The sequence below is a fragment of the Delphinapterus leucas genome, chromosome 1 (genome assembly GCF_059928025.1).
Source record: "Delphinapterus leucas isolate spDelLeu-1000000601 "Yukka" chromosome 1, BTC_Dleu_Yukka2, whole genome shotgun sequence".
Classification (NCBI taxonomy): Eukaryota; Metazoa; Chordata; class Mammalia; order Artiodactyla; family Monodontidae; genus Delphinapterus; species Delphinapterus leucas.
Window position 1 is genome coordinate 165,208,658 of NC_143129.1, and position 23,003 is coordinate 165,231,660.

The following is a 23,003-nucleotide window of genomic DNA, read 5'->3' on the forward strand; positions in this document are numbered from 1 at the left end:
CATGCCGTGGAGCGGCTGGGCCCGTGAGCCATGGCTGCTGAGCCTGCACATCCGGAGCCTGTGCTCCGCAAAGGGAGAGGCCACAACAGTAAGTAGCCCTAGAAGGCTAAGACTATTCTGTTTCGGTGGTAAGTTTCTCCACACTTACAAAGAGCATAAAGAGTATGGGGCTATGGCATGGAAAAAAAAAAATAAGCATTAGGTTCTGTTGTTAGGATTATTCATGGTTCCTTTTGTAATATCTTCTTTTAGAAAGCCTCACATTCCAGCTGGCTATAAAACAAACCAGCCAACTAATCCTCAGACTCACCTGCACTCACAAGACTAGTGCTCTCACTTTTCCACATTACTGAAAAGGGAATGTGCTGCTCACATTTTAGTGTCTTTAGTCTCAGTAAGTTTCAGTACATCCAGCTCCCCTTCCAAGTTTTCATAGATAAGCTTACTAATGCCAAAGTTGCTACTGCTGTTTCCATTACTATGCAGTCAAAGTCAGAAAGAAAACAATTACCAGGGCACACCTAGGTTCTTCCAGCGCTGCCAAAGAAGTGAATTAACTGGTCTATAATCTCTTATATCCAATGCAAATTTAAGGGAATCACATTCCGTACATACGCAAGTGCTAACTTCCATAAGGAATCTATACTGGACTCTGGGCTACTGGAAGGCATTAGGGTGTCTTCTTGCCTCATTAATGTGAGCTTACCTTGGCCTTGTCTCTCATTGAGCCCTTTCCCAACACAGAAATCTTTGCACCAGTCTCTTCTTGCAGTCTTTTGATTGTATTCCCTTGTGGTCCAAGGATCTTCCCCACAAAATTGAACTGACAGAAAATAAAGACAGATTTCTAAACACATATGTTCCTATAAAATATTTTCACACGTATTATTTATCTTCAATAATCCTGTAAAATAGGTAGAGTATTACCACTCCCTTTTTACTGAAGTATTATACTGAGGCTGTATGGATAAAGTGATTAGCCTACGGTTATACAACTGGAAAGTGGCAGTTCTTAGACTTGAATTTCCTGATGTAGTTTGGCACTCTTTTCATATCACACTGCAACCCTTCATACTTTTACATAAATATTTTAAAGCCAGTTACTTCAGAACAGAACAGACATATGGTACCCTTTGGTAGTACTGGTTTGATAAACTAAATATAACTAGTTGCTTTCCAAAAAAAAAAAACTTTGAGAAAAAAAAATTTTTTTTTTTTTGATAAAAAAAGATGATTATATTTCCATCCTGGCTATAGCTATGCTATTAGGGACGGACTTGCATGTTTCAACTGCCAGATACATATATGGGACAGAACCTTCACCAGCTTAAGTTTCTGACACATCAAAATCTCTGTAAGTCTTCTGCTACAGCCCACGCTACAAGACGTACTACATACTCTCATACTACAAAGACAACTCAAAGTGAGGCACTCTTTCCCTTACCTTGGGATACTGCTTGACAGGTATCAGAACCCTCTCCTTCAGCTTCATGTTCTTGTGAGAAAATAAATCCAAGTAATTCTCCTCATCGTCCTTTTTTGAATCCCCTTTCTGAATCTTCTCAATTTCTGAATAGGACAAACAGAATTTAATTTAGTTTTTTATTTTAAATAAAGGCAAAATTCTGAGTCTGCTCAGCTTAAAGCAATACACAGAGTACTGTGTAATGAGAAAGTGCTAATTTCAAATGGAGACTGGGTGAAAGCACCAAAGCTAGATGAAGCTAACTAGGAAACCGAAAGCCTGCTTCTAGTAAGAGCAGTCTGCTCTTCCACTTCTAGTGGAAACCTCTACAGAGACATTCAAATGTTCTTAACACAAAATGGATTTAGCAGTGAATTGGGGAAAAGGGGATAAACGAACTAAAAAAATTAAAATCTGCATCAAGAAAAAAGTACAAAGTCATATCTTAATGAAGAGACAAAGTCAATAATTTAAATACACAACCGAGAATCCCATTAAAATTCTGTAACAGTAGTGCTTTGGATAGTAGTAATCCTTAAGAGTCTGAAAGATCTGGTTTTTACTCTGCCACTCACCAGTTGTGTGAACTCTGAAAAATTTTTTAATTGCTCTGAATTTTGGTTTCCTCATTGTAAAATGGAGGCAATTATCTACCTCATGAGGTTACTATAAAGACAGAATAAAATAACATATGTAAACATGCTAATTAAAGCCCATTTCTTTCTTTCTTTTTTTTTTTCTTTTGGCAGGTGGGATCTTAGTTCCCCGACCAGCAATCAAATCCGAGCCCCCTGCAGTGGAAGTGTAGAGTCTTAACCATGGGATTGCCAGGGAAGTCCCAAAAGCCCATTCCTCAGGAAGTGTTTTAATATATACTGAACACTACCTAGCCCAAATTCACTCAGTGTCCTAAAGGAAAAAATGCACCAAAATAATTTCAATTCATGGGTTAAGACAGCTTCATCAGCTAGAACCTTAGCAACCAAAAAGATTTTCTATCATTAGGGAACTTCATTCACCCATCCATCCATTCATTCAGTGACTGCAAGTGTTTGAGTGCTTCCTATGGAGAGGCACATGAAGGGACAGATACAGGTATGATCACTAACCACTATGGAAGACTTACTAAGAGCCAGGCACCTTGTCCTGTAAAGTATATGAGAAACAACAGATCAAGTCAAACATGGTCCCAATCTCCACTATGTTTATATACTAGAGTTCCCAGTCTATGAAGTCAGCAATGAAGTATAGTTAAATGCTACAACAGGAGTACTAACAGAGATGGGGGCCAAGTATGGAGGCAATGAAAAGCAGCAACTAAAAGGTTATATACTATGGTCCACTGAGAACAACAACCAAAAAAATTATACTCCCTAAAATTAGTGGAACATTCTAACTAACACAGAATGTTCTCCTTATATAACATTTCCAGTGTTTCTTCTATAATTTTAAGGCAAGTGTTCTCAAACTTCATCGAATCACCTGGAAGGTTTGTTAAACTAGACTGCTGGGCTCCAATTCCAGTCTGGGATTGTGTTAGGAGTTTGCATTTGTAACAAGTTAGCAGGTGATGCTGATATTGCTGCTCTAGGGATCACACTTTGAAAACCACCAGTTCTGTATAAAGACATACGACTTCAAACACATACTGCAAATCTAAACCTTTAACAATTAAAAAAAAAAAACTGTTTAGACTAAGTCCAGCTGTAAAGTACACGGATGAAGGAAAGTTACTGAGACTGACAGACTACAGAGTTCAGAATTTCAAACTGAAGGCTTCTGTTTATTAAAAAGCCTAATTTCAGATGTTACACTCTTATAAGAACGGTAAATGACAGTGCTCTTTGCACTCCTATTTTTCATTGCTTGGAATAGAAAACAAATTTAACCTTACAATCAACAGACTAAATGCTTCTTCATTCAACACCTATTTGTTTACTGTTTCACTGGTAGTGTATCCTGACCCCACCCCTTCCCACTTACTACTAATATTAACTTTTTGTAGTCTCTAGTTTTGAGCCTACCACCTCTGAACACACCTCTTGAGTTTCTGGGCTGGGAAACTGGGTACTCAATCTTCCAAAGTCCACAGGAACAAAGATGCCACATTTCTAATCTGAAACATTCTAAATATGTGGAACAAATTACATACTTCATTCATCTTAACTATGTCTCTCCGTGTGTCCTAATTGCTGCCATCTAGTTAGGCCCTTCAGCTGTACTTTATACCACTTTCCAGAAACTTTAATTGGTTAGAACAAGAAGATAAGACTCAAAGTCTGTTAATCTGTACTCCCATAGGAAGCAGGGATGCAAAAATTGAACCCAGTAGAAAGGTTTGTTTAATATCAATGTAATGTGCCCTGTGAATTTAAGACCTTTCTATAACATGGATCCTTCTGCTATATTTTGAACTAGGCAGATCTTAATTAGGATCCCCTTGTCCACTTACCTCACAATTTAAAAAATAACGTTAAAGCATTTTTAGAGAATTCAGAGAACAATGATTTAAGTAAAACAGAACTGAAAAGATAAAACAATCAGGGGGTTAGCCTAGAAAGCAAAAGAATAAGAAGCAACTTGAGCCTTCAAGAAGGGTGGTCTTCCATGTTTGGAAGGGGAAGGACCAAATATTTATTAAATGCCTACAATGTATCAAACTCCATACACATATTACCTCATTTATCCTAAAAAGTAACTCAGTGAAGTAGCTGGTACTATCCCCATTTTATAACTGAGGAAACAAAATCAGAGAAGTTAAATCTCTAAGTCACAAAGCTGTTAAAGTAGTAAGAGAGTAAGGATTAAAACCCAGGCTTTCTCTAACTTCAAACCTCATGCTTTTATTATTGCCTTTCAGTGAGGAGTTGTGGGGGGCACTTTAAGCAAAAAAGAGCTGATTCTGTGAAGTTTTGGGAAGTACTGCTTATACCCCCAGACACTGTCATGCAGCTAAAGACAACAAGAGGGCTCTGCGTGTGCCTCAGATGTTCAGCTGCCTGATCTTTCTTTTCTTTTTCAATTCTTTTTTTTTTTCTCCGTTTTTCTTTTTCAATTTCTCTTCTTGGCCTCACTTCTTGTGGAGGGCTAAGGAGCAGGCTGTAATGGGAAGAAAATAAGTCAAAGAGAAGCTTCCTAAAAATGCCTCACCCTCAGGCAAAAGTACTTTCTAGACAATCTTCTGAAATTGACTCCTTTACTTTTTTTTTTTTTAATTTATTTGTTTACTTTCGGCTGTGTTGGGTCTTCGTTTCTGTGTGAGGGCTTTCTCTAGTTGTGGCAAGCAGGGGCCACTCTTCATCGCCGTGCCCAGGCCTCTCACTATCGTGGCCTCTCTTGTTGCGGAGCACAGGCTCCAGACGCGCAGCCTCAGTAGTTGTGGCTCACGGGCCTAGTTGCTCCGCGGCATGTGGGATCTTCCCAGACCAGGGCTCGAACCCGTGTCCCCTGCATTAGCAAGCAGATTCTCAACCACTGCGCCACCAGGGAAGCCCTGAAATTGACTCCTTTAAAAGATCTTTGCTTGGGCCTCTGGAGACCCTGGATATCTCAAGAGTCAAAGAAAGAAAAGCTAAGGTGTAAACAACACAGAGAGGTTGCTTCAAAGTTAGATGCTGACATTTGCTTCAAAGTTAGATGCTGACAATAATCATATCTTACCGAGTGCCTTTCATGTGTCAGGACCTTTGTATTTATTGTTTCCCTTTGTCTTTATAACCAGGATTATCCCCACTTAACTAGTGAAGAAATCTTGTCCAAGATCACAAAATTAGTGACAGAGCAGGTATTTAAACCCAGGTTATTCCTTACGTCAGTCAGAGCAAATTCAACAAATCTCGTGGCTTTTCTTCTACTCTTTTACTATAACTTAATCTTTCCTTTTTTTGGTAGGTGTTATCACAACCAGACTGTTAGCTCCAAAGGATGAGAACTGTTTCTTAAATGTATGACTGAGAGGAAAAAATCTGAGTTTTGAAGCTAAACAGAACTGGGTTTGACTCCCAGCTCTGCTACATGCTTGCTGTGTGACCTTGGGCAAGTCATTAAACCTCATTTAGTCTTCCTTCTTACTTTTAAAAAGGAGGATTTTTTTTAATGGAAGAAAGAGTTAAGGAACACAAAACTTAATACAAGAGAAGTTTGAAAAAAATTATATACAGATTTTATCAACTGGACTGGCTTAACTAAAAATGGCTATCATGTACATTCCATTAACTGAACATGTGATAAGGAGCAAGACAAGCAAGATTTTCTGACTAAGACATCCAGAGATAGTGCTTCTAGGAGGGCAAGATTCATAGGATATCTGCTCCAAAAGGTCAGGTGTCATGCCCTCCTCCAGACTATCAATGTATTTGGTTCATACATCTAACGACAGCACACCTTCCCCTGCTATGAACAATTTCTGGACCCTTGCCATTATTAAACTAACTGCAATTTATAGTACAGTGTCTACTAGACAACAGGCATGTATAAACATTTACCAAATTAAAGAAATGTACCATGAACACCCCCTAACTTCCCTTAACGACTCATATAACTTCATCATTCCCAAATTTATAGTTCTTTGCCCTGTATCTTTTCTGTTGGTAAATCCTTTTGGAATCACAAATCCAGTAAGTTCATTAATTTTGTATAAAACCACTCCATTTTTTTCATTTTTCAAATTATTTATTATTTAAAGCAAGAGTACCGAGTTATAGGTTCTTAATCTGGTTTGGGGTCATGAGCCCCTACAGACTAGCTCCCCAGAAAAAGATACCAACACAGTATTTCACACACAGTGTTGACTAAGGGTGGGTACTGGCTCAAAAAAAATCCCTCAAAGCCTGAGTTAAGAGCACTGTAAGGGGCTCAATTCCCACATTCCAGGATAGCGGCAAACTCTATTATGGCATATCGACCATAGTCTCCCAAATCTCTTAGGGTACAACTTAAGAGTTTAAGCCTTTTTTTCTCTTAAAAACAAAACAAAACAACAAACCACTTTATTTTGAGATAACTGTAGATTTACATGCAGTTGTCAGAAATATGAGATCTCGTATATCCTTCACCCACTATTCTCCATAACATTTTGCATATCTATAATATCATAACCAGAAAATTCACATTAATACAATCTTACTGGCTTTACTCAGATCTCACCAGTTTTGCATGTACTTATGTGTGTGTGTGTGTGTGTATGTTTGCTTAGTTCTATGCAATTTAATCATGTGACCACCACCACAGTCTCAGTACAGAACAGTTCCACCACAAAGATCCCTCATGCCACCCTTTTATAGCCACAGTCACCTCCTTTCCTCTCTCCCCAACATTGGCAACCACTAATGTTCTCCATCTCAATTATTTTATATTTTCAAGAATGTTAAACTAATGGAATTGTACAGTGTGTAACCTTTTGAGATTGGGTTTTTCATTCAGCATAATTCTCTTGAGGGAATTCCCTGGAGGTCCAGTGGTTAGGACCTGGCACTTTCACTGCCAGGGCCCAGGTTCAGTCCCTGGTCAGGGAACTAAGATCCTGAAAGCTGTGCGGCCTGACCAAAAAAAATCTCTTGAGATCCATCCAAGTTGTTGCATTTATCAATAGTTCATTTCTTCTTCTTGTTGAGTAGTATTCCATGGTATAGATGTACCACAGCTAAACTATTCATCAATTGGAGACATACGGGTTATTTCCAGTTTTTTGGCTATTATGAATAAAGCTGCTATGAACATTCACGTACAGGTTTCATATGAATATAAGTTTTAATTTTTCTGGGATAAATGCCCAAGAGTACAACTGCTGAGTCGTATGGTAAACACATTTAGTTTTGTTAAAAACTGCTTTATCACAGACCTATGCACGCTAACGATATTTTACTTAATTTTGCTAGTATTATGTTCCATAAAAACAGTATTGTAGGGCTTCCCTGGTGGCACAGTGGTTAAGAATCTGCCTGCCAATGCAGGGGACACGGGTTCAAGCCCTGGTCCAGGAAGATCCCACATGCCGCGGAGCAACTAAGCCCGTGTGCCACAACTACTGAGCCTGCGCTGTAGAGCCCACGTGCCACAACTACTGAAGCCCGCAAGCCACAACTACTGAGCCTGCGTGCCTAGAGTCCATGCTCTGCAACAAGAGAAGCCACCACAATGAGAAGCCTGTGCACTGCAATTAAGAGGGGCCCCCACTCGCCGCAACTAGAGAAAGCCCACATGCAGCCACAAAGACCCAACACAGCCAAAAATAAATAAACTAAAATAAAAAATAATAATAAAAAAACAGTATTGTACCATAGGTATGTAGCCTTATGGGATTGACTTTTTCACCTAACATTAGATTTCCAAGATTTCTCCATCTTGTGGCATTCAGCTATAGTTTTCATTTTCACTGCTGTATTAAGTATTTTATTTTGAAAATCTCACAGTATCCAATCAATGGTGAAACAAAGTGCACTATCTTATGAGTGAGACATTCATGGGCAAGAGTTTCTTTGAGTACATTCCTAGGAATAACCTTGCTCAATTTAAAGAATTTGAATGTTCAGCTTTCAAAGGAAATGCCGAACTGTTATCCAAAGTGGTTGTACCGATTCACACTTCTACCAGCACTGTTCCTTCTAATCCACATCCCCTCAAGCACTAAGTCTTGTTTGACTTCATTTCTGTCAATGTAGCAGGTTTTCACTATCTTCCTGTCTCCAAAATTTTTTTTTTCATTTATCTTCATTTACTCTTTTAGCTACTTAAAAATTTTATTGAAGTATAGTACATTTACAAAGTTGTGTTTAATTTCTGCTGTATAGCAAAGTGACTCAGTTATACACATATATATTCTTTTTCATATTCTTTTCCATTATGGCTTATCACAGGATATTGAATATAGTTCCCAGTGCTATACAGTACAACTCCTTGTTGTCTCTCTCTTTTAGCTACTTTATATTCAATATGTCAAGTTGAAAAAAATAAATCCAGTTTGGAATTAGTTTGAAAAATGCAAAAAACCAACATGTTAATTTAAAAGTTGTCATCTTTATAAGACTAGTTCCTCCTCCCACCAGGACATGGCATATTTCTTTTTATTCACATCTTTGTTTACCACTTTCAATAAAATTTTAAGTCGACAATGTGATCACAATATTCCTCATCTGTAATATTGAGATAAAAATTCTTCCTGCCTCATAGAAGGGCCATGAAGATGGAATTAATGAGTACCACAGGTCATGGCACATGTTATATGCTCTACAAAGGTTACAGATTGTTATTGTTTGTTATGAATATTCACATACATTTTGAATTGATTTTTATTGCCTATCCCGAAGTTTTTGCTATTCTAAAAAATGAGATCATTTTGTCAATTCTTTTCTAATTGGCTACTGCTTCTGTATCAGAAAGCTACTGATTTATACATCTTTACCTTGTAATCAGCCACATCACTCACCATTTTCCTAGGTAAACAACCATGAAGTTGTTGCAAATAATGATAAATTCTGCCTCTTTCTTTCCTAATATTTATACTTATACCTACACAGTCATCCCTTGGTGTCCCAGGACCAAACTCCCATACCAAGATCCAAGGATGTTCAAGTCCCTTATATAAAATGACATAGTACTTGCATATAACCTACACACATCCTCTTGTATACTTTAAATCATCTCTAGATTACTTATAATGTCTAATACAATGTAAATGCTATGTAAATAGTTGTAAATACAATGTAAACCAGCGCAAAGCCAATTCAAGTTTTGCTTTTAGGAAATTTTGGAATCCCTCCCACCCCCGAGTATTTCTGATTCATTGTTGGTTGAATCCACATATATGGAGAACCCGTAGATATGAAGAGCCATACTTGGTCTATAGTTCCTTTGCAATTCCACTTTCTGGTTTTAATAGGTCTTGCTAGCTCTGTAGAATGAAATGGGGACATCTAGGTGTATTTCCATAGTATACTTTAAATAAAATAAAGAAATATACTATTTTGAAATTTCAATAGATTTTTGTCTGGAAATATTCTGCACTGAGGGTTTTTTTTTTTGGCTGCTCCACTGCGTGCGGGATCTTAGCCTTGAGCAGGGATCGAACCCATGCCCCTTGCAGTGGAAACATGGAGTCTTAACCACTGGACTGCCAGGGAAGTCCCTGCACTGAATGCTTTTGGAAGATGAATTTCTGCATATCTTTTCAAGATCATCTGGGGATTGTTAATCTACTGAAAATGTTTACTTATTCCTGAGTCATTTACACTAACTTGTATTTTCCTAGTTATAAAAAGTAGAAAAAGAACACTGATACACATAAAAACATCTTATGTTTATTATGTAAATATTTAACACAAATAATATGATAAATTATTTTTGTTTCAGAAAACAAGCATGGGTACCCTCAGAGTCTTTGTATGTCTGCAAACGCATTTAATTGTCATCGTGGTTGAAGATCAATTTGGCTAATATAGAAATCTATATTCAAAATCGAAATCCCTCAGAATTGCGTTATTTTTCCATCATGCAACAAGGATGAATATTCATTTATCAAATATTTAGTAAGAGGCCACTCTGTGCAGCACTCTTAAAGGAACAGAAGATACAGCCATGAACAAAGCAGACAAAAGATCCCTGCCCTGGTAGAGCTGACATTCTAGTCATAAAGAAGCGGCAGCCAACAAGCAAACACATTAACAACAACATATGGTGCATCAGATGCTGCTAAGTGAAAAATAATATAAAGCTGGGAAAAGGTACAGGGAGGGCTATGTGGCTGGTAAAGAAGAGTGGTCTGGGTCTTGGAGCACCTCTTGGGAAACAGGCAGAGTTGCCCGGAGGAGTCACAGTCCTCAGTGCTAGGCTCTGCTCTCCGGGTTTCCTCCTCCTTCTTTGTCTTGCCTTGTGATCTTCACTGCCCTGTTGGTTAGGACTTTGATGTGTTCAGAAAATCTGATGAAACATTTTCTTTTAATATTTTAGCACAAAATTTATTTTTATGTTTTTGAGTACAATTTGTTGCAGGTACTATAGTGGCGGGTGGGGTGGGGCAAAGAAGGTTAGGTGTGAGGATCCAGACTCAGACTGACTTCAAATCCTCCATACGCTGCTTACTAATTTTGTTACCTTAGGCAAATGATTTAATCTGTTTGCCTTGGTTTCCTCATAAGTAATAATAATAAGAGTAACTTCCTCATAGTATTCTTATGAAGACTAAACATTTGATGCAAAGTGCTCAGGCCAGTGTCCAGCATCCAGTACAGTGTTAGCTGTGTTTTTCTTACCTGTATCCTTATCAGAGCTTAAATACTACTATTCCGTCTTCTCAATCTCACTTTCTCACAATTGGTTGACTTCACTACGACCACTTTTCCAGATCATTCAAAAATATCTTAAAATAAATCAACTGTATTTCAATTCAAAAAAATATCTTCAAAGCCAGGTCCAACATATATCAAGACTTATCCATGCTAAGAAATATTCACATATCCCAAGTTAGTTTTCTCAATGAGCCAGCATTACCTCAATCCCATTTCTCCAATTAAAATTCAATTTGGTTAAAGGAAAAAGACATCAAAAAAGCCCAAGTTTAGAAGATGTGGCACGTATACACAATGGAATATTACTCAGTCGTAAAAAGAAATGAAATTGAGTTATATGTAGTGAGGTGGATGGACCTAGAATCTGTCATACAGAGTGAAATAAGTCAGAAAAACAAATACCGTATGCTAACACATATACATGGAATCTAAAAAAAAAAATTGGTCCTGAAGAACCTAGGGGCAGGACAGGAATAAAGACTCAGACGTACACGTAGACAGTGGACTTAAGGACACGGGGAAGGGGAAGGGTAAGCTGGGACAACATGAGAGGGAGGCACTGACATATATACACTACCAAATGTAAAACAGATAGCTAGTGGGAAGCAGCCGAATAGCACAGGGAGATCAGCTCGGTGTTTTGTGACCACCTAGAGGGGTGGGATAGGGAGGGTGGGAGGGAGATGCAAGAGGGAAGGGACATGGGGATATAGATATATGTACAGCTGATTCACTTTGTTATACAGCAGCAACTAACACAACAATGTAAAGCAATTACACTCCAATAAAGATGTTAAAAATAATAATAAAATAAAAGGTGTTAAGAGTGGGGGGGATAAAAGCACCCAAGTTTAAAAACTGTAAGAAGGGTGAAAATCGGAAGTAACTTTTAAGGATCAATAGTTTTTGATGGCTATCCTAAGAAACCATCTTTTACTAAAAAGACGAGCACCATACTGGACACTTGATGTGCTCAGAAAGGCAAAAAAAGCTTGCATTTTCATACCTTACTCAGTACCACGAATTTACAACTAGGAGAAAACTGGTGACATGTTATTATCTAATGATTACAGGTCAAAGGGAACTGTGCTGGTGCTTTTTACACAACATTTAATCCTCACAACTCACCATCCCACTTTACAGATGAGGTTACTGAGGTTCAGAAAGTTTCCCGAGAGTAGGTGACTAGTCAAGAGTTAGAATTTCAAACCCAAGCCAACACCTTAAAATTCTAAAGTTTGTTATTTTATTCTCATTTAATATAGACTGATTAAAGACAGGAGGAAATAAAAATAAGACCCAGTCAACCTATACCATTTAGTCTGACGTTCCTGAATCTGCATGTACTTGCTTTCAAACACCTGGTGTTTGCTATATGCAAGACAATATGAAAAATATAAAGATTTAAAAGCATTCCTTGGGGCTTCCCTGGTGGCGCAGTGGTTAAGAGTCTGCCTGCCGATGCAGGGGACACGGGTTCGTGCCCCGGTCCAGGAAGATCCCACATGCCGCGGAGCGGCTGGGCCCATGAGCCATGGCCGCTGAGCCTGCGCGTCCAGAGCCTGTGCTCCGCAACGGGAGAGGCCACAACAGTGAGAGGCCCGCGTACCGCAAAACAAACAAACAAACAAAAAGCATTCCTTGCCCTCAAAGAGCCTGCCAGAAGAACACAATGAACAGTAATGTTTCAAACAATCTGTGTTATAGAACAGCAAAGCACAGAGTTGAAAATGTAAGCAGTTTATCTAAATGTTCTTATTTTTGACCACCTCAGGCTTTGTTTACTGTGTTTAAAAGTAAAGACCTCTAACCAACGGTGGGAGACAGAGAACAAAGGGAGGGAAATGATATTTTCATAACGGACGTGTCCATTATATCAACCCTGCCAAAGAGTCCAACTACTCATTCAGTGTTGGAATGCTGTGAATTTTTATTTGCTTAATAAAATTTAGGTATCATAAGATACACTTATTAAAACGTTTTAACTAGAAGAGAGAGCAAAACAGACGGCTTTAGGGAGAAATCAAGGCGACTAGGTGATGGCCAGTTTTGAGCAAAAAAGGAGTGCTAGTGTACACACAGAGAACAAAGACTACTATTCCTAATCTATTTCAGGACTGAAGCAAAAAAAGGGGGGGGAGACCATGCAACTTCTTTCAATTTTTTTCCCATCTTACTGGGAATGTCATGGAAACCATCCTTAATCTCCCTGTATCACCCCCTTTCACTGTCTCTAGGTTTGTTTTTCCCTTCTCCAATGACGAGCACGCGTTGTAAAATAAAGGGATCCAACCGCCTGGCTCTACAGCAATTGACCATCTTATCGGCCGAAGTCGGCAATCTGATTCGGAAAACCTCAAGCTCCGATTCCCACAGGTTGCTCCTGCCTCCGAGCAACTCAAGCTCCAGTTACCGCGAAGTCCGACCCGGCCGCGGCGGCCGCGGCGCGCTGGACAGGGCACCCCAGCCTCACCCCATCTCACCTCGGCCCTCCCTCCCTCCCTCCCGGCTCAGGCTGCCTTCACCTCCTACACCCTCAGTTGAGGCGCCGACCGCCACCCGCGATCAAAAAGCTTCCCCTTTCGGGGAAGCGGGAGATGAAGGTTCATTTCTGGAAGAATCTGAGCACTCGGAGCGCGGGGCAGCTGCAAGAGGTGGGAGGGGGAAGGGTCGGCAAGGGGGCGGGGAGCGCGGCACTATCCATCAAAATCTTTGCGCTAAGAGATCGCCAAGTCCCCTTCGGGCCTCCACTGCAGCCTAGGAATTCTCCCTCGCACCCTGGACCGGAATGGGAGTTGTAGAATCTAGGGTCCCGAAGACGAGGACGAGATAAGGGGAGTTCCACGACTGCCTGGTTCCCCAGGGGGCGGTAAGGGAGAGGAACAAAGCCGCTACCACCCATGACCCCGGGTGGCCGGGCGACCCACAGGGACCCCGGAGGCGCCCTTACCTGCCGTCAGCAACTGCATGGCGTGAGTGAAGGACGGGTCGAGCGAGTCCTTCTCAGCCATGAGCTCGGGCAGGTACTTGTTCTCCGGCTCCATCTTGACCGAAGCAGTGGCTGAGGGGGGCAGCAGCGGGGTCGGCGCTGGACCGCCCACAGTCGCGTCGGGACCCGTGGCCGAGGGCGGCAGCAGCGGCGGCGGCTGCGTGGCGGGCGAGGCCCGGGCGCCCCCCCGGGACCCCCCTCCGCCTCCCCGGGACCGGTGAGGCAGCGGCGGCTGCCGAGACGGCGCCTGACGCACCGAGGGGTGGGCACCTGAGGGGTCCATGGAGCCGCTGCGGCCCGAGGACCGGCTCATGCGCGCGGCGGGGTCGTCCCGGCGCTGCATTGTGGAGGATTTGCGATCGAGGGATCGAGGAAGCGACGCGGCAGCGGCAGAGGCCCGAGCGACGGTTGGCGAAGGTGGGAGAGCGGGAGCGACGGCGACCGAAGCCGACCCGAGCGACCCAGCGAAAGAGAGCACCGGAAATGAGGCGGCGCGCGTGCGCAGACAGTACCGGCACCGCCCTTGGGTTTCTCCGCGGAGAACAAAGTCCCTGGTCGGGCCACGGCGCCTGCGCACCGCCGCGGAGCCCGAAGAAGTCGCCTCCCCGCTCCCCTTTTTCCTCCGAGCCCGCCAGGCCGGAGCCTTGTGCGCGTGCGCGGGTGTCCGCGGGCTCCGTTAGTTTCTTTTCCTCGTGACTCGGCGCTAGAGGGACACGTGTCTCCTCCCACTTATGGCCGAGAGCGCGGAGGGGGCGGGGGCTGTGGAATGTCTTTGTCTGCGCGCGGGCCCGCGGCTTGTGGGGCGGGAGACCTGATGCTCGCGGGGCCACGCCTCCTCCAACGGCTGAGCTGTGGAACTCAATGGGGTGGGGGAGGGGAGAGGGGTCACTGAAGTATGGAAGTGAAAGAACACCCGCCTGGGGGACGCGGGAGAGGAAGGAGAGAGAATTGGGGCTGTTTGGGCAGAAAGAGAGGAGGGAGAGATTAGCATGGAGAAGGGAAGACTAAAGGAGAGTCTGACTCAGAGTTGAGGGGTGGAGAAGGGAAGCTTAGAGGGGGACATTGAGGAAGGACGGGTCAATGGAAAGACTGAAGGCTATTGGAGGAGTTAAACTAAGAGGGAGGGTTCAGATCGGAGACCTGATACCTAGCCAGGAAAAGGGCCCCAGACCAAAGCAGGGAATCCAAGGAGTACGTATCCCATGGTTTCCAATATAGTAGGTTCTTAAACGTTAGCCGTTGTTGATCAGAGAAGTCGTCTTAAAGGGCGAAGCATTTTAGCTCTCTACATATAGTACTGCTTTCTGCAGACGTGTTTCTTCCACAAAAACATGGGGTAGAGGCCAGCTGCGTAATCATTAGGGTGGCGCCTTCTACGGATGTGAGTGCTAATCCTCCTGCCCTTCACGATGAATAAATCATTCCACACTTGCTCAAAGAGACAGACCCTTACCGCTGCTCTCAAGGCCAAGGTATAGTGGACAGTCTCCCACAGCGTTCTCCTCATCCTGGGGTGCTATATGCAAATGAAAGCTAGGTCTTTACTTTCCCATAAACTCTCAAACACCTGGTACCTTCTCTAACCCTTTCCTTCCCTCCACAGATTTTTGCTTCCCTCATTGAAAGCACTCGCTCCCATCCCTTCTGGATCAGTTCCCCTAATAAGCCCACACTTTTCAAAAGCATTTCTGGAAATTGTCTTCTTGGTGCCTGGAAACTGCTGATATTTAGATCTGAAACTTAGAAGCCTTCAGCTAGGGAACATTAGGGGCTGGCTACCTTCTTGGGGGTAGGGAGACAATCACCAGCAGAAATGAGAACTGAACACAAATCCCTCCGTAAATTATCACATATATGTTATACATATTTATCTCCAGTGTCTAGGGCAGTACTTTACTTTGAGGTCACATAGGTAGTTTATAGTCAAGTAGGAGGGGGAAAAATGGTTTTGAATAATTGTAATGAAGAATGTAAAGTGACAGGTGTCCAAAGATAAATTAGGTGGGATTGGAGTTCAAAGTGGAAGATAGATTTCGGCCAGGAGAGAATGAGTTCCAGGCAAAGGGAAGTGTGAATAAATGAGCAGAGATGAGAATGTCACAAATAGTTTAAGAAATGGGAGTAATCCAGTTGTGGACTGTGAAGAAATAGGTGAGTTGAGAGAGCAAATGCCTGGAGGAGGGGAAAGGGGATGAGGAGGGTTTATAGCTCCCTTGCAACACATTTCTGCTGCTGTCCTTGAAACTCCTGCTTGGGTGGTGGTGTTACAAATGGCTGAAGTGTCCTTGCTCTGTAATGAGATGCCTAGATGTAGGTACCTTGAGCTGAGGCTAATAAAACTTTGATAAAGAAGTGTCTGAAAAGGCATTGGGTAGTGGTATCTGTGGGTTTCTAGACTAGACTCAACATTCTTTCCAGGAGGCTGCCAAACCTTTACGTACTTTGTCTAAAGGTGGGGTTGAGGCGAAGTTTGAGCTCTTCTTCCTAGTGAGACACACAAAAGGTAATCTCTGAGGTGATGGGTTGTGAGGCTGCAGTGTAGTTACCAAGTAGGCGAAGCAACAGCCTTCTGTTTGGCGGAGGGGGGCCTTCCCTGGAGTCAGGGAAGAGTAATTCCTGTCCTGAAAGCCTAGAGGTCTGGATTTCATTTTGTGTTGACCATGATATGCTGCCTCAGGTTCACCTGAAGGTATTAACAGCATGGCCTTGTGAAAAAACTGATTTTGGAGTGAGGCAGACAAATTCATAAGCCAGCGACGCCTTGTCCTCACTGTGTGTCATTAGGAGAACTACAACCTGTCTGAGCCTTCGTTCCCTCCTATATAAAGTGGAGATAATGACATCTACCTTGCAGAATTGTTGTGAAGATTAACAAATACCAGTGTAAACCTCCTGGACTTATAAGCAGAATAATAATTATTATTCCACTTAGTGCCTAATGAAGATTTTTGGGTGTTTCATGTTAGCTGTGGATCTGAAAGGCCTGTTCTCTAATCTGTCTCGTTTTCACTGACTATAGCTAGACTTTGTTTTGGGGTGGGGGAGGGAGAAGTTCCTTCTACCCTATTTTCTCCCTTAATTGAGTTACTGTGGTGTAGGATGCAGGAGCAATTGAGAGCATTGTGATTCCGATGGAGTTAGGTCCAAATCGGGCTCTTCCTCTTACCTGCTGGATAATTGAGCACATTACTCAAATTTGCTCAGCCTCTGCTTTCTCCTGCTTGATAAAAAAGGGGTCATAACAATCCTACCTTTGGGCTGATAGAATTAAAAGTGATAGTACTTGTAAAGCACTCAGCACAGGAACTGACAGTTAGTAGGTGCTTGATAAGTGATAGCGGCCATTGTTATTACTACACACTTTATTGAGTACCTTATTGCATACTTTCACTTTCATGTGAGTCCCTAACTGAGGGGCTGGAGGATTTTTTTTTTTTTTTTTTTTTTGCCTGTAGCTGCTTGACCCGTGCTTGACCCACCAATGGAGGATCTGTAGCCCCGTCCGCCTCCCCTGCTTCACAGACGGTTTCCAAGAGAAGAAGGGCTCCAGCCCTGGGTAGTTTCTCTTCTCAGAAGGAAGTGCCAAATATGTGGAGGGTGTGGAAGGAGAAAGCAAGACTGAGAATATTTAATTTTTTTTCTAAGATTTTTTTTATTATAAAAATATACGCTTTGAGTATTTGACATCTCTGTGCTTCATTTCTTCTTCTATAAAATAGGGCTAAACTACTACCTGGGAATTCCCTGGTGGTCCAGTGGTTAGGACTCTGCACTTCCACTGCAGGGTGCACGGATTCGATCCCTGGTCGGGGAACTAAGATCCCGCATGCCGCATGTTGCGGCCAGAAACAGAAAATAAACAAAAAACTACTACCTACTTCATAGGGCTCTTATGAGGGCTTAAAGAGTGCATTTATATAAAGTAATTAGAGTAATGCCCAGCAGATTATAAATACCAAATATTACATTTTATTATAAAAGATACATGCTTCTAGTTTTAAGAAAAATCTAACTATAAAAAAGGCATAAAGTGAAAAGTAAAATTCCCCTTAAATCCTGACCCATTCACTTGACTGCCCTTCTCTAAAGACACTATTCGGTGGTTGCTTGTGTAGCCTTCCAGACATTTTTATTGCATCTATTGTATATGTAAGTCTATCTTTTTTTTTTTTTTTTTTTGTGGTACGCGGGCCTCTCACTGCGCTCTAGAGCCCGTGCTCCGCAACAAGAGAAGCCACTGCAATGAGAAGCCTGCACACGGAAACGAAGAGTAGCCCCTGCTCACTGCAACTAGAGAAAGCCCCCGCGCAACAACGAAGACCCAACGCAGCCAAAAATAAATAAAAATTAAAACAATAAGTCAAATAGAGACATGGAAAATATATTTTTTAATTAATTTATTTATGCGTTGGGTTCTTGGCGCGCAGGCTTCAGTAGTTGTGGCACGTGGGCTCAGTAGTTATGGCTCGCAGGCTCTAGAGCGCAGGCTCAGTAGTTGAGGCGCATGGGCTTAGTTGCTCCACGGCATGTGGAATCTTCCTGGACCAGGGCTCGAACCCGTGTCCACTGCATTGGCAGGGGGATCCTTAACCACTGTGCCACCAGAGAAGTCCCCTCTACTTCATTTTTCATGGTAGCATATTATTCCACCAAGTACTTCTCAATCCGTTCCCTTCTGATAGAAGTATAGGTTGATTCCAGCTTTTCAGTATTGCAAATGATGCTGCAATGAGCCCCACCATCTTTGTGCATTAATATCAATATATCTATGGGATAAGTTCCTAGAAATGACACAGAAAGACTGTGCCAAGCAGCAGGATAAGCAGCATCCTCTTCTCGTACCTCCTCAATCAATTCTGGGTACTCTCTTCCCATAGTTTTGTTTTTTTTAAACCTGATTTTATTTTATTTTTTCATGGGAAGGCATTTTATTTTAAATACAGCAGTGTGTGCATGTCAATCCCAAGCTCCCAGTCTATCCCTCCCCCACCCCAGTAACTGGTAACCATAAGTTCATTCTCTAAGTCTGTGAGTCTGTTTCTGTTTTGTAAATACGTTCATTTGTATCATTCCATTGTGTACGTGTACCACATCTTCTTTATTCCCTGCCCATAGTTTTAGTCTTTGCCAATGTGGTAGATGAAAATGGCATGAGGGTCAACATTGAGTAAGAGAGTTCATGCCCTCAAGGAGCTCACTGTAGAGTGAAGGGAACAAATATATAAATCAAGAGTTAGTAGTGTGAAAAGTGTTATCACAGAGGACCGTACAAAGAGCTGAAGGAATGCACCGGAAGGAGTGACTGGTCAACTGCCAACGTAAATGAGGAAAGTTGGATTTGGGGGGAAGATGCCAGGTGGAGTGGGGGCAGGGCATTTAAATGTTGGCACTTCAGCAGAGCTTGGTTCCGTGCCTGTTCTCCCTCCTCCATGATCTGGAATGTAGATCTCTAACCCAAACTTCTGAGTTCCAAATCCAGGTAGCCAATTGCAGCCCTGTTACATCCCCATTTCAATGTCTCAGAGACCCATCAAACTCAACATGTCCCCAGTAGAACTCAAACTTCTGCCATGAGCAGTGCTGCTTCAGGGCTCAGATGACTTGAGAAATTAAATCCTTCAGTTAGACCCAGTCCTGCTCCAGCACCTCAGAGCATCAGGGCCAGCAACACTTAAGGAGGCATCCACTTTCAGGGCCATCTCCTTGCTTGCCTCACTCTAGTCCAGGGGTGTTCTTAGCGTTCCCACAGAAGGCACCCTTGGTAGGGGCAGTGGGCAGGGACAAAGGGGGTCAGAGCAGGGCTGATGTGCCCAATGACTTGACCCCACTGCTTAGTCACACAGTCATGTGTGAAAAGTCCCTAGAAATGTCCCAGAAATACTTGAAGGGAACTTTGCAGGGGCAACAACAGGAACTTGGGACGATTAGTGCTCATGTGGCTTTGTTTGAGTCCACAGGGTTATGAGGCCTGCGTGATATTTGGATTATAATAACTTTTTTTCTGCCTGACCTGCCATCCAGAGCAGCTTGTGTGCCGGAACCACTTCTGTCTTTATATAGACAGAGGCTGGCACAAAGCAGGCCTTTGATAAATGTGTGTTGACCAAGTAAATACCTGCTAAATAATTAAACTCTCATTCTCCTCGTTGCCTTCACCACCAACCTGCTTCTCCTCCACTGTTCCCTGTTTTAGGGAACAACACCCCCAACTTACCACACAGCCAGAAATGTGGGAGTCATCCTTAACCTCTTTCTGCTGCCTCACCGCTCTATGCCTACCCTACACAATCCATGCCTGAATCCTATTGTTGTTTACTTCATAAATGGTGCCCGTCGGTGTTTCTCTGTCTCCACTACCTGTGCCTCCATCTGAGGTGCCATAGTGCCTCACCTGAACTTCTGCAACCTCTGAAGTGGTCCCCAACTTCTTCTCCTGCTCCTGCCCCTCTTCTCTACTCTCCACCCAGAAGCCAGCATAATGTTTTCAAAGTGCAAATCTGATCATATCTGTGTGTGTGTGTGTGTGTGTCTCTCTCTCTCACACACACACACATACCCTGAAACCTCTTCAGTGGCTTCATATTGCCCTTAGGATAAAAACCAAAACCCTTACCACGTCTGACCCAGCCCTGCCCGCATGGAGAGCTCTGCCTGGCTTTCCTGCCTCATCTCATGCCATTCTCCTCAGTTCCTTTGCTTGGCAACCCTGGCCTTTTTCAGTTCCTCAAACAAGCGAGACTCCTGCCTCCTCCGGACTGTCTGGTTTCTTCTCCAAAAACTCCAGTCACACCTCCCCTCGCCCCACTCCAGTCCCTCCCTGCTCCACCTCTTTTCCTTAGATACTGTAATTCCTACACATCCTTCAGACTTCTAAAAATGTCATTTCTTCAGGGAAGCCTTCCCAGATCCCCAGGGCAAGTCAGCTTAGCTCTCGTTGTTATATGTTCTCAGGGCTCATTCCTAACACTTACCACATTTGAAGTTTACTTCTTCATGTGATTATTTGAGTAACATCTACCTCTGCCACTTGAATGTAAGTCCCATGAGGGCAGGAACTTTGCCTGCGGTGCTGATGGTTATGTCCCCAGCAACCAGCACATATTGGATTGGCTGATCAACAAAGAGTTGTTGGCTCAGTGAATAGAAATAGGAACAGCACATGCAGAGACATGAAAGCATTACAAAGCTTGGCATGGCGCCCTGGAATGGCAAGTCACATGGTATGATCTAGACTGGGGGTGGAGGGAGGTGCATGGAAAATGGCAGGAGATTTTTCAGGCCCCAGAGGTAGTCCATGTCTTGATGTTCAAGTAAGGAGATAGAATGCCCAGGGGGAGCATCAAGATCACATGGTCAGAGATGTACAGCAGAGAAGGAAACCAGTGGCTCACAGCCCATATCTGGCCTGTGCATATGTTTTAATTGGCTTGCCTAATTAAAAAAAAAATTGAAAGAGTTGCCAGTACTTATACATTGGGAGATTTCACATATTTTTTTTAATTCTGCATTTCTAGTTTTTCTCAAAACATCAGCTGTTCTAGAACACTGGGTTTGTACTCCTGCAAACAATAATTAGCTTCCACCTTTAGAAGGCACTTCCTCTAACTTCCCAGGCATTTTTTTTCTACCAGCCTGACTCTCTAAGCATTTGAGTTAGTGACCCAGCTCTAGAGGGATCATTCTGGTGGGCAGAATGGAAGAAGAGACTGGAGAGGGTTGAGCGGGTGGGGGAAGGGCAATGGCAGCTGGAGGAACTCAGGGAACAAAGGGAGTTCATATTCAACTTGGAGACACCTAGGCCCAAGGGACCCTACATCTGGACTCAGTCAGCTGAGCTCAGGCTTGGGGTGGGGGAGGGGAATAATCTTCAGATCCTAGGGCCCTTCTTCCACCATCAGAAGCTTTGTTTGGACCAAAGAGAAGATAAAAACAAAACAGGAAATCCACTGTGATCCTGGCTGGTCTGAGAGTAAATGAATGGAAACTTTAGAGGTTTAGCAAGATAAAAGCTACCTTCTTCTGGGCCCGCCCTTGTCCTCTCCATGTCTCAGAGAGATATAAGATAGATAAGACCATGGTCCTTAGTACAGAGGAAATTGACAGTCTTGTTGTGGAGGAAGACATTTAAATAACTAAATAGTGCTATATAATAGAATAGAAAGCATTCATTCATTCCACAAATATATTTTGAGCCCCTACCATGTGCCAGGTACTGTGTTAGGTGCTGGGAGTATAGTCATGAAGAAAATAGACATGGTCTCTGCCCTCATACAGTTTACACCTAGGTGGTTTGGGAGATCAGTGGATGATGGAATTAATTCTGAAGGATGGGAGCTCTTGAAGGGAAGCATTTGGGCTGGGCCTGGAAGGAATAATAAAATTTTGCTAGGAATTGGGTTGGAGCATAGAAAGTCCATTCTAGTCAGAAGGAGGAACAGGAAGAACTGGTGAGAATGCATGAGATGTGTGAGGAATAGAGAAGTGTTGGGTTGGAATGATTTTTATAGGAGAAGAAAGCAAACTGTTTAGACCCCCAAGTTGTTTTTTAATCTAAATACCATTGGGTTGTTGTCTAGAAATTAAATTCTTTAAAATGGAACTATTTCAAAATAACTAAAACAAGAAACAAATCCAGAGGTGAAAACACCTTTGTCCCACTGTATGTGGTTTCACCGTAAAATAAGGTAGTCATTTAAAATTAGCATAACACTCCAGAAATTACATGTTGAAATCAGAGGTTTTGAGTTTCTCTTTTCAAATTGCCTTCAGAGCCTAAAGCTCATTCTTCTGACTATTATCAAAGCTGACAATTTGTTTTTGTTGTGTTCATGAATTTATAGTTGACTCTTTGAATTAACACATATGCAATTTATGCAGTAGCATGAATAGCATTTAACATTAAAGCTGACAAATTTTTATTCTTTTTTTTTTAACTTAAAAAAATTATTTATTTATTTGGCTGTGTCGGGTCTCAGCTGCAGCATGAGGGATCTTCATTGCAGCATGTGGGATCTTTCATTGCGGTGTGTGTGCTCTTCGTTGCGGCACGCGGGCTTCTCTCTAGTGGCGCGCAGGCTCCAGAGTGCGCGAGCTCAGTAGTTGCGGTGCACAGGCTTAGTTGCCCCGCAGCACGAGGGATCTTAGTTCCTCGACCAGGGATCGAACCCGCGTCCCCTGCCTTGGAAGGCAGATTCTTAATCACTGGACCACCAGGGAAGTCCCCAAATTCTTATTCTTGAGGGTGAATTTAATTTGGGGAAACAGGTAA

The 23,003-nt window shown here is 42.7% G+C and overlaps 1 protein-coding gene across 2 annotated transcripts in view; it reads right to left on the reverse strand.

Moving 5' to 3' along the window:
* KHDRBS1 (KH RNA binding domain containing, signal transduction associated 1) overlaps positions 1–14,215 on the reverse strand; it is a 39,120-nt gene extending 24,905 nt beyond the window's left edge. For both annotated transcript variants that reach the window (XR_002644729.3, XM_022575072.2), the window contains exons 1-3: positions 13,697–14,215; positions 1,445–1,569; positions 707–823 (exon numbers count right to left, since the gene is read on the reverse strand). Coding sequence is in view for 1 of the 2 variants with exons in the window: in XM_022575072.2 (XP_022430780.1) it covers positions 707–823; positions 1,445–1,569; positions 13,697–14,078 (624 nt within the window). In the remaining variant the exon portion in view is untranslated. The remainder of the gene's footprint in view (positions 1–706; positions 824–1,444; positions 1,570–13,696) is intronic.
* Between the last annotated feature and the right edge of the window lie 8,788 nt (positions 14,216–23,003).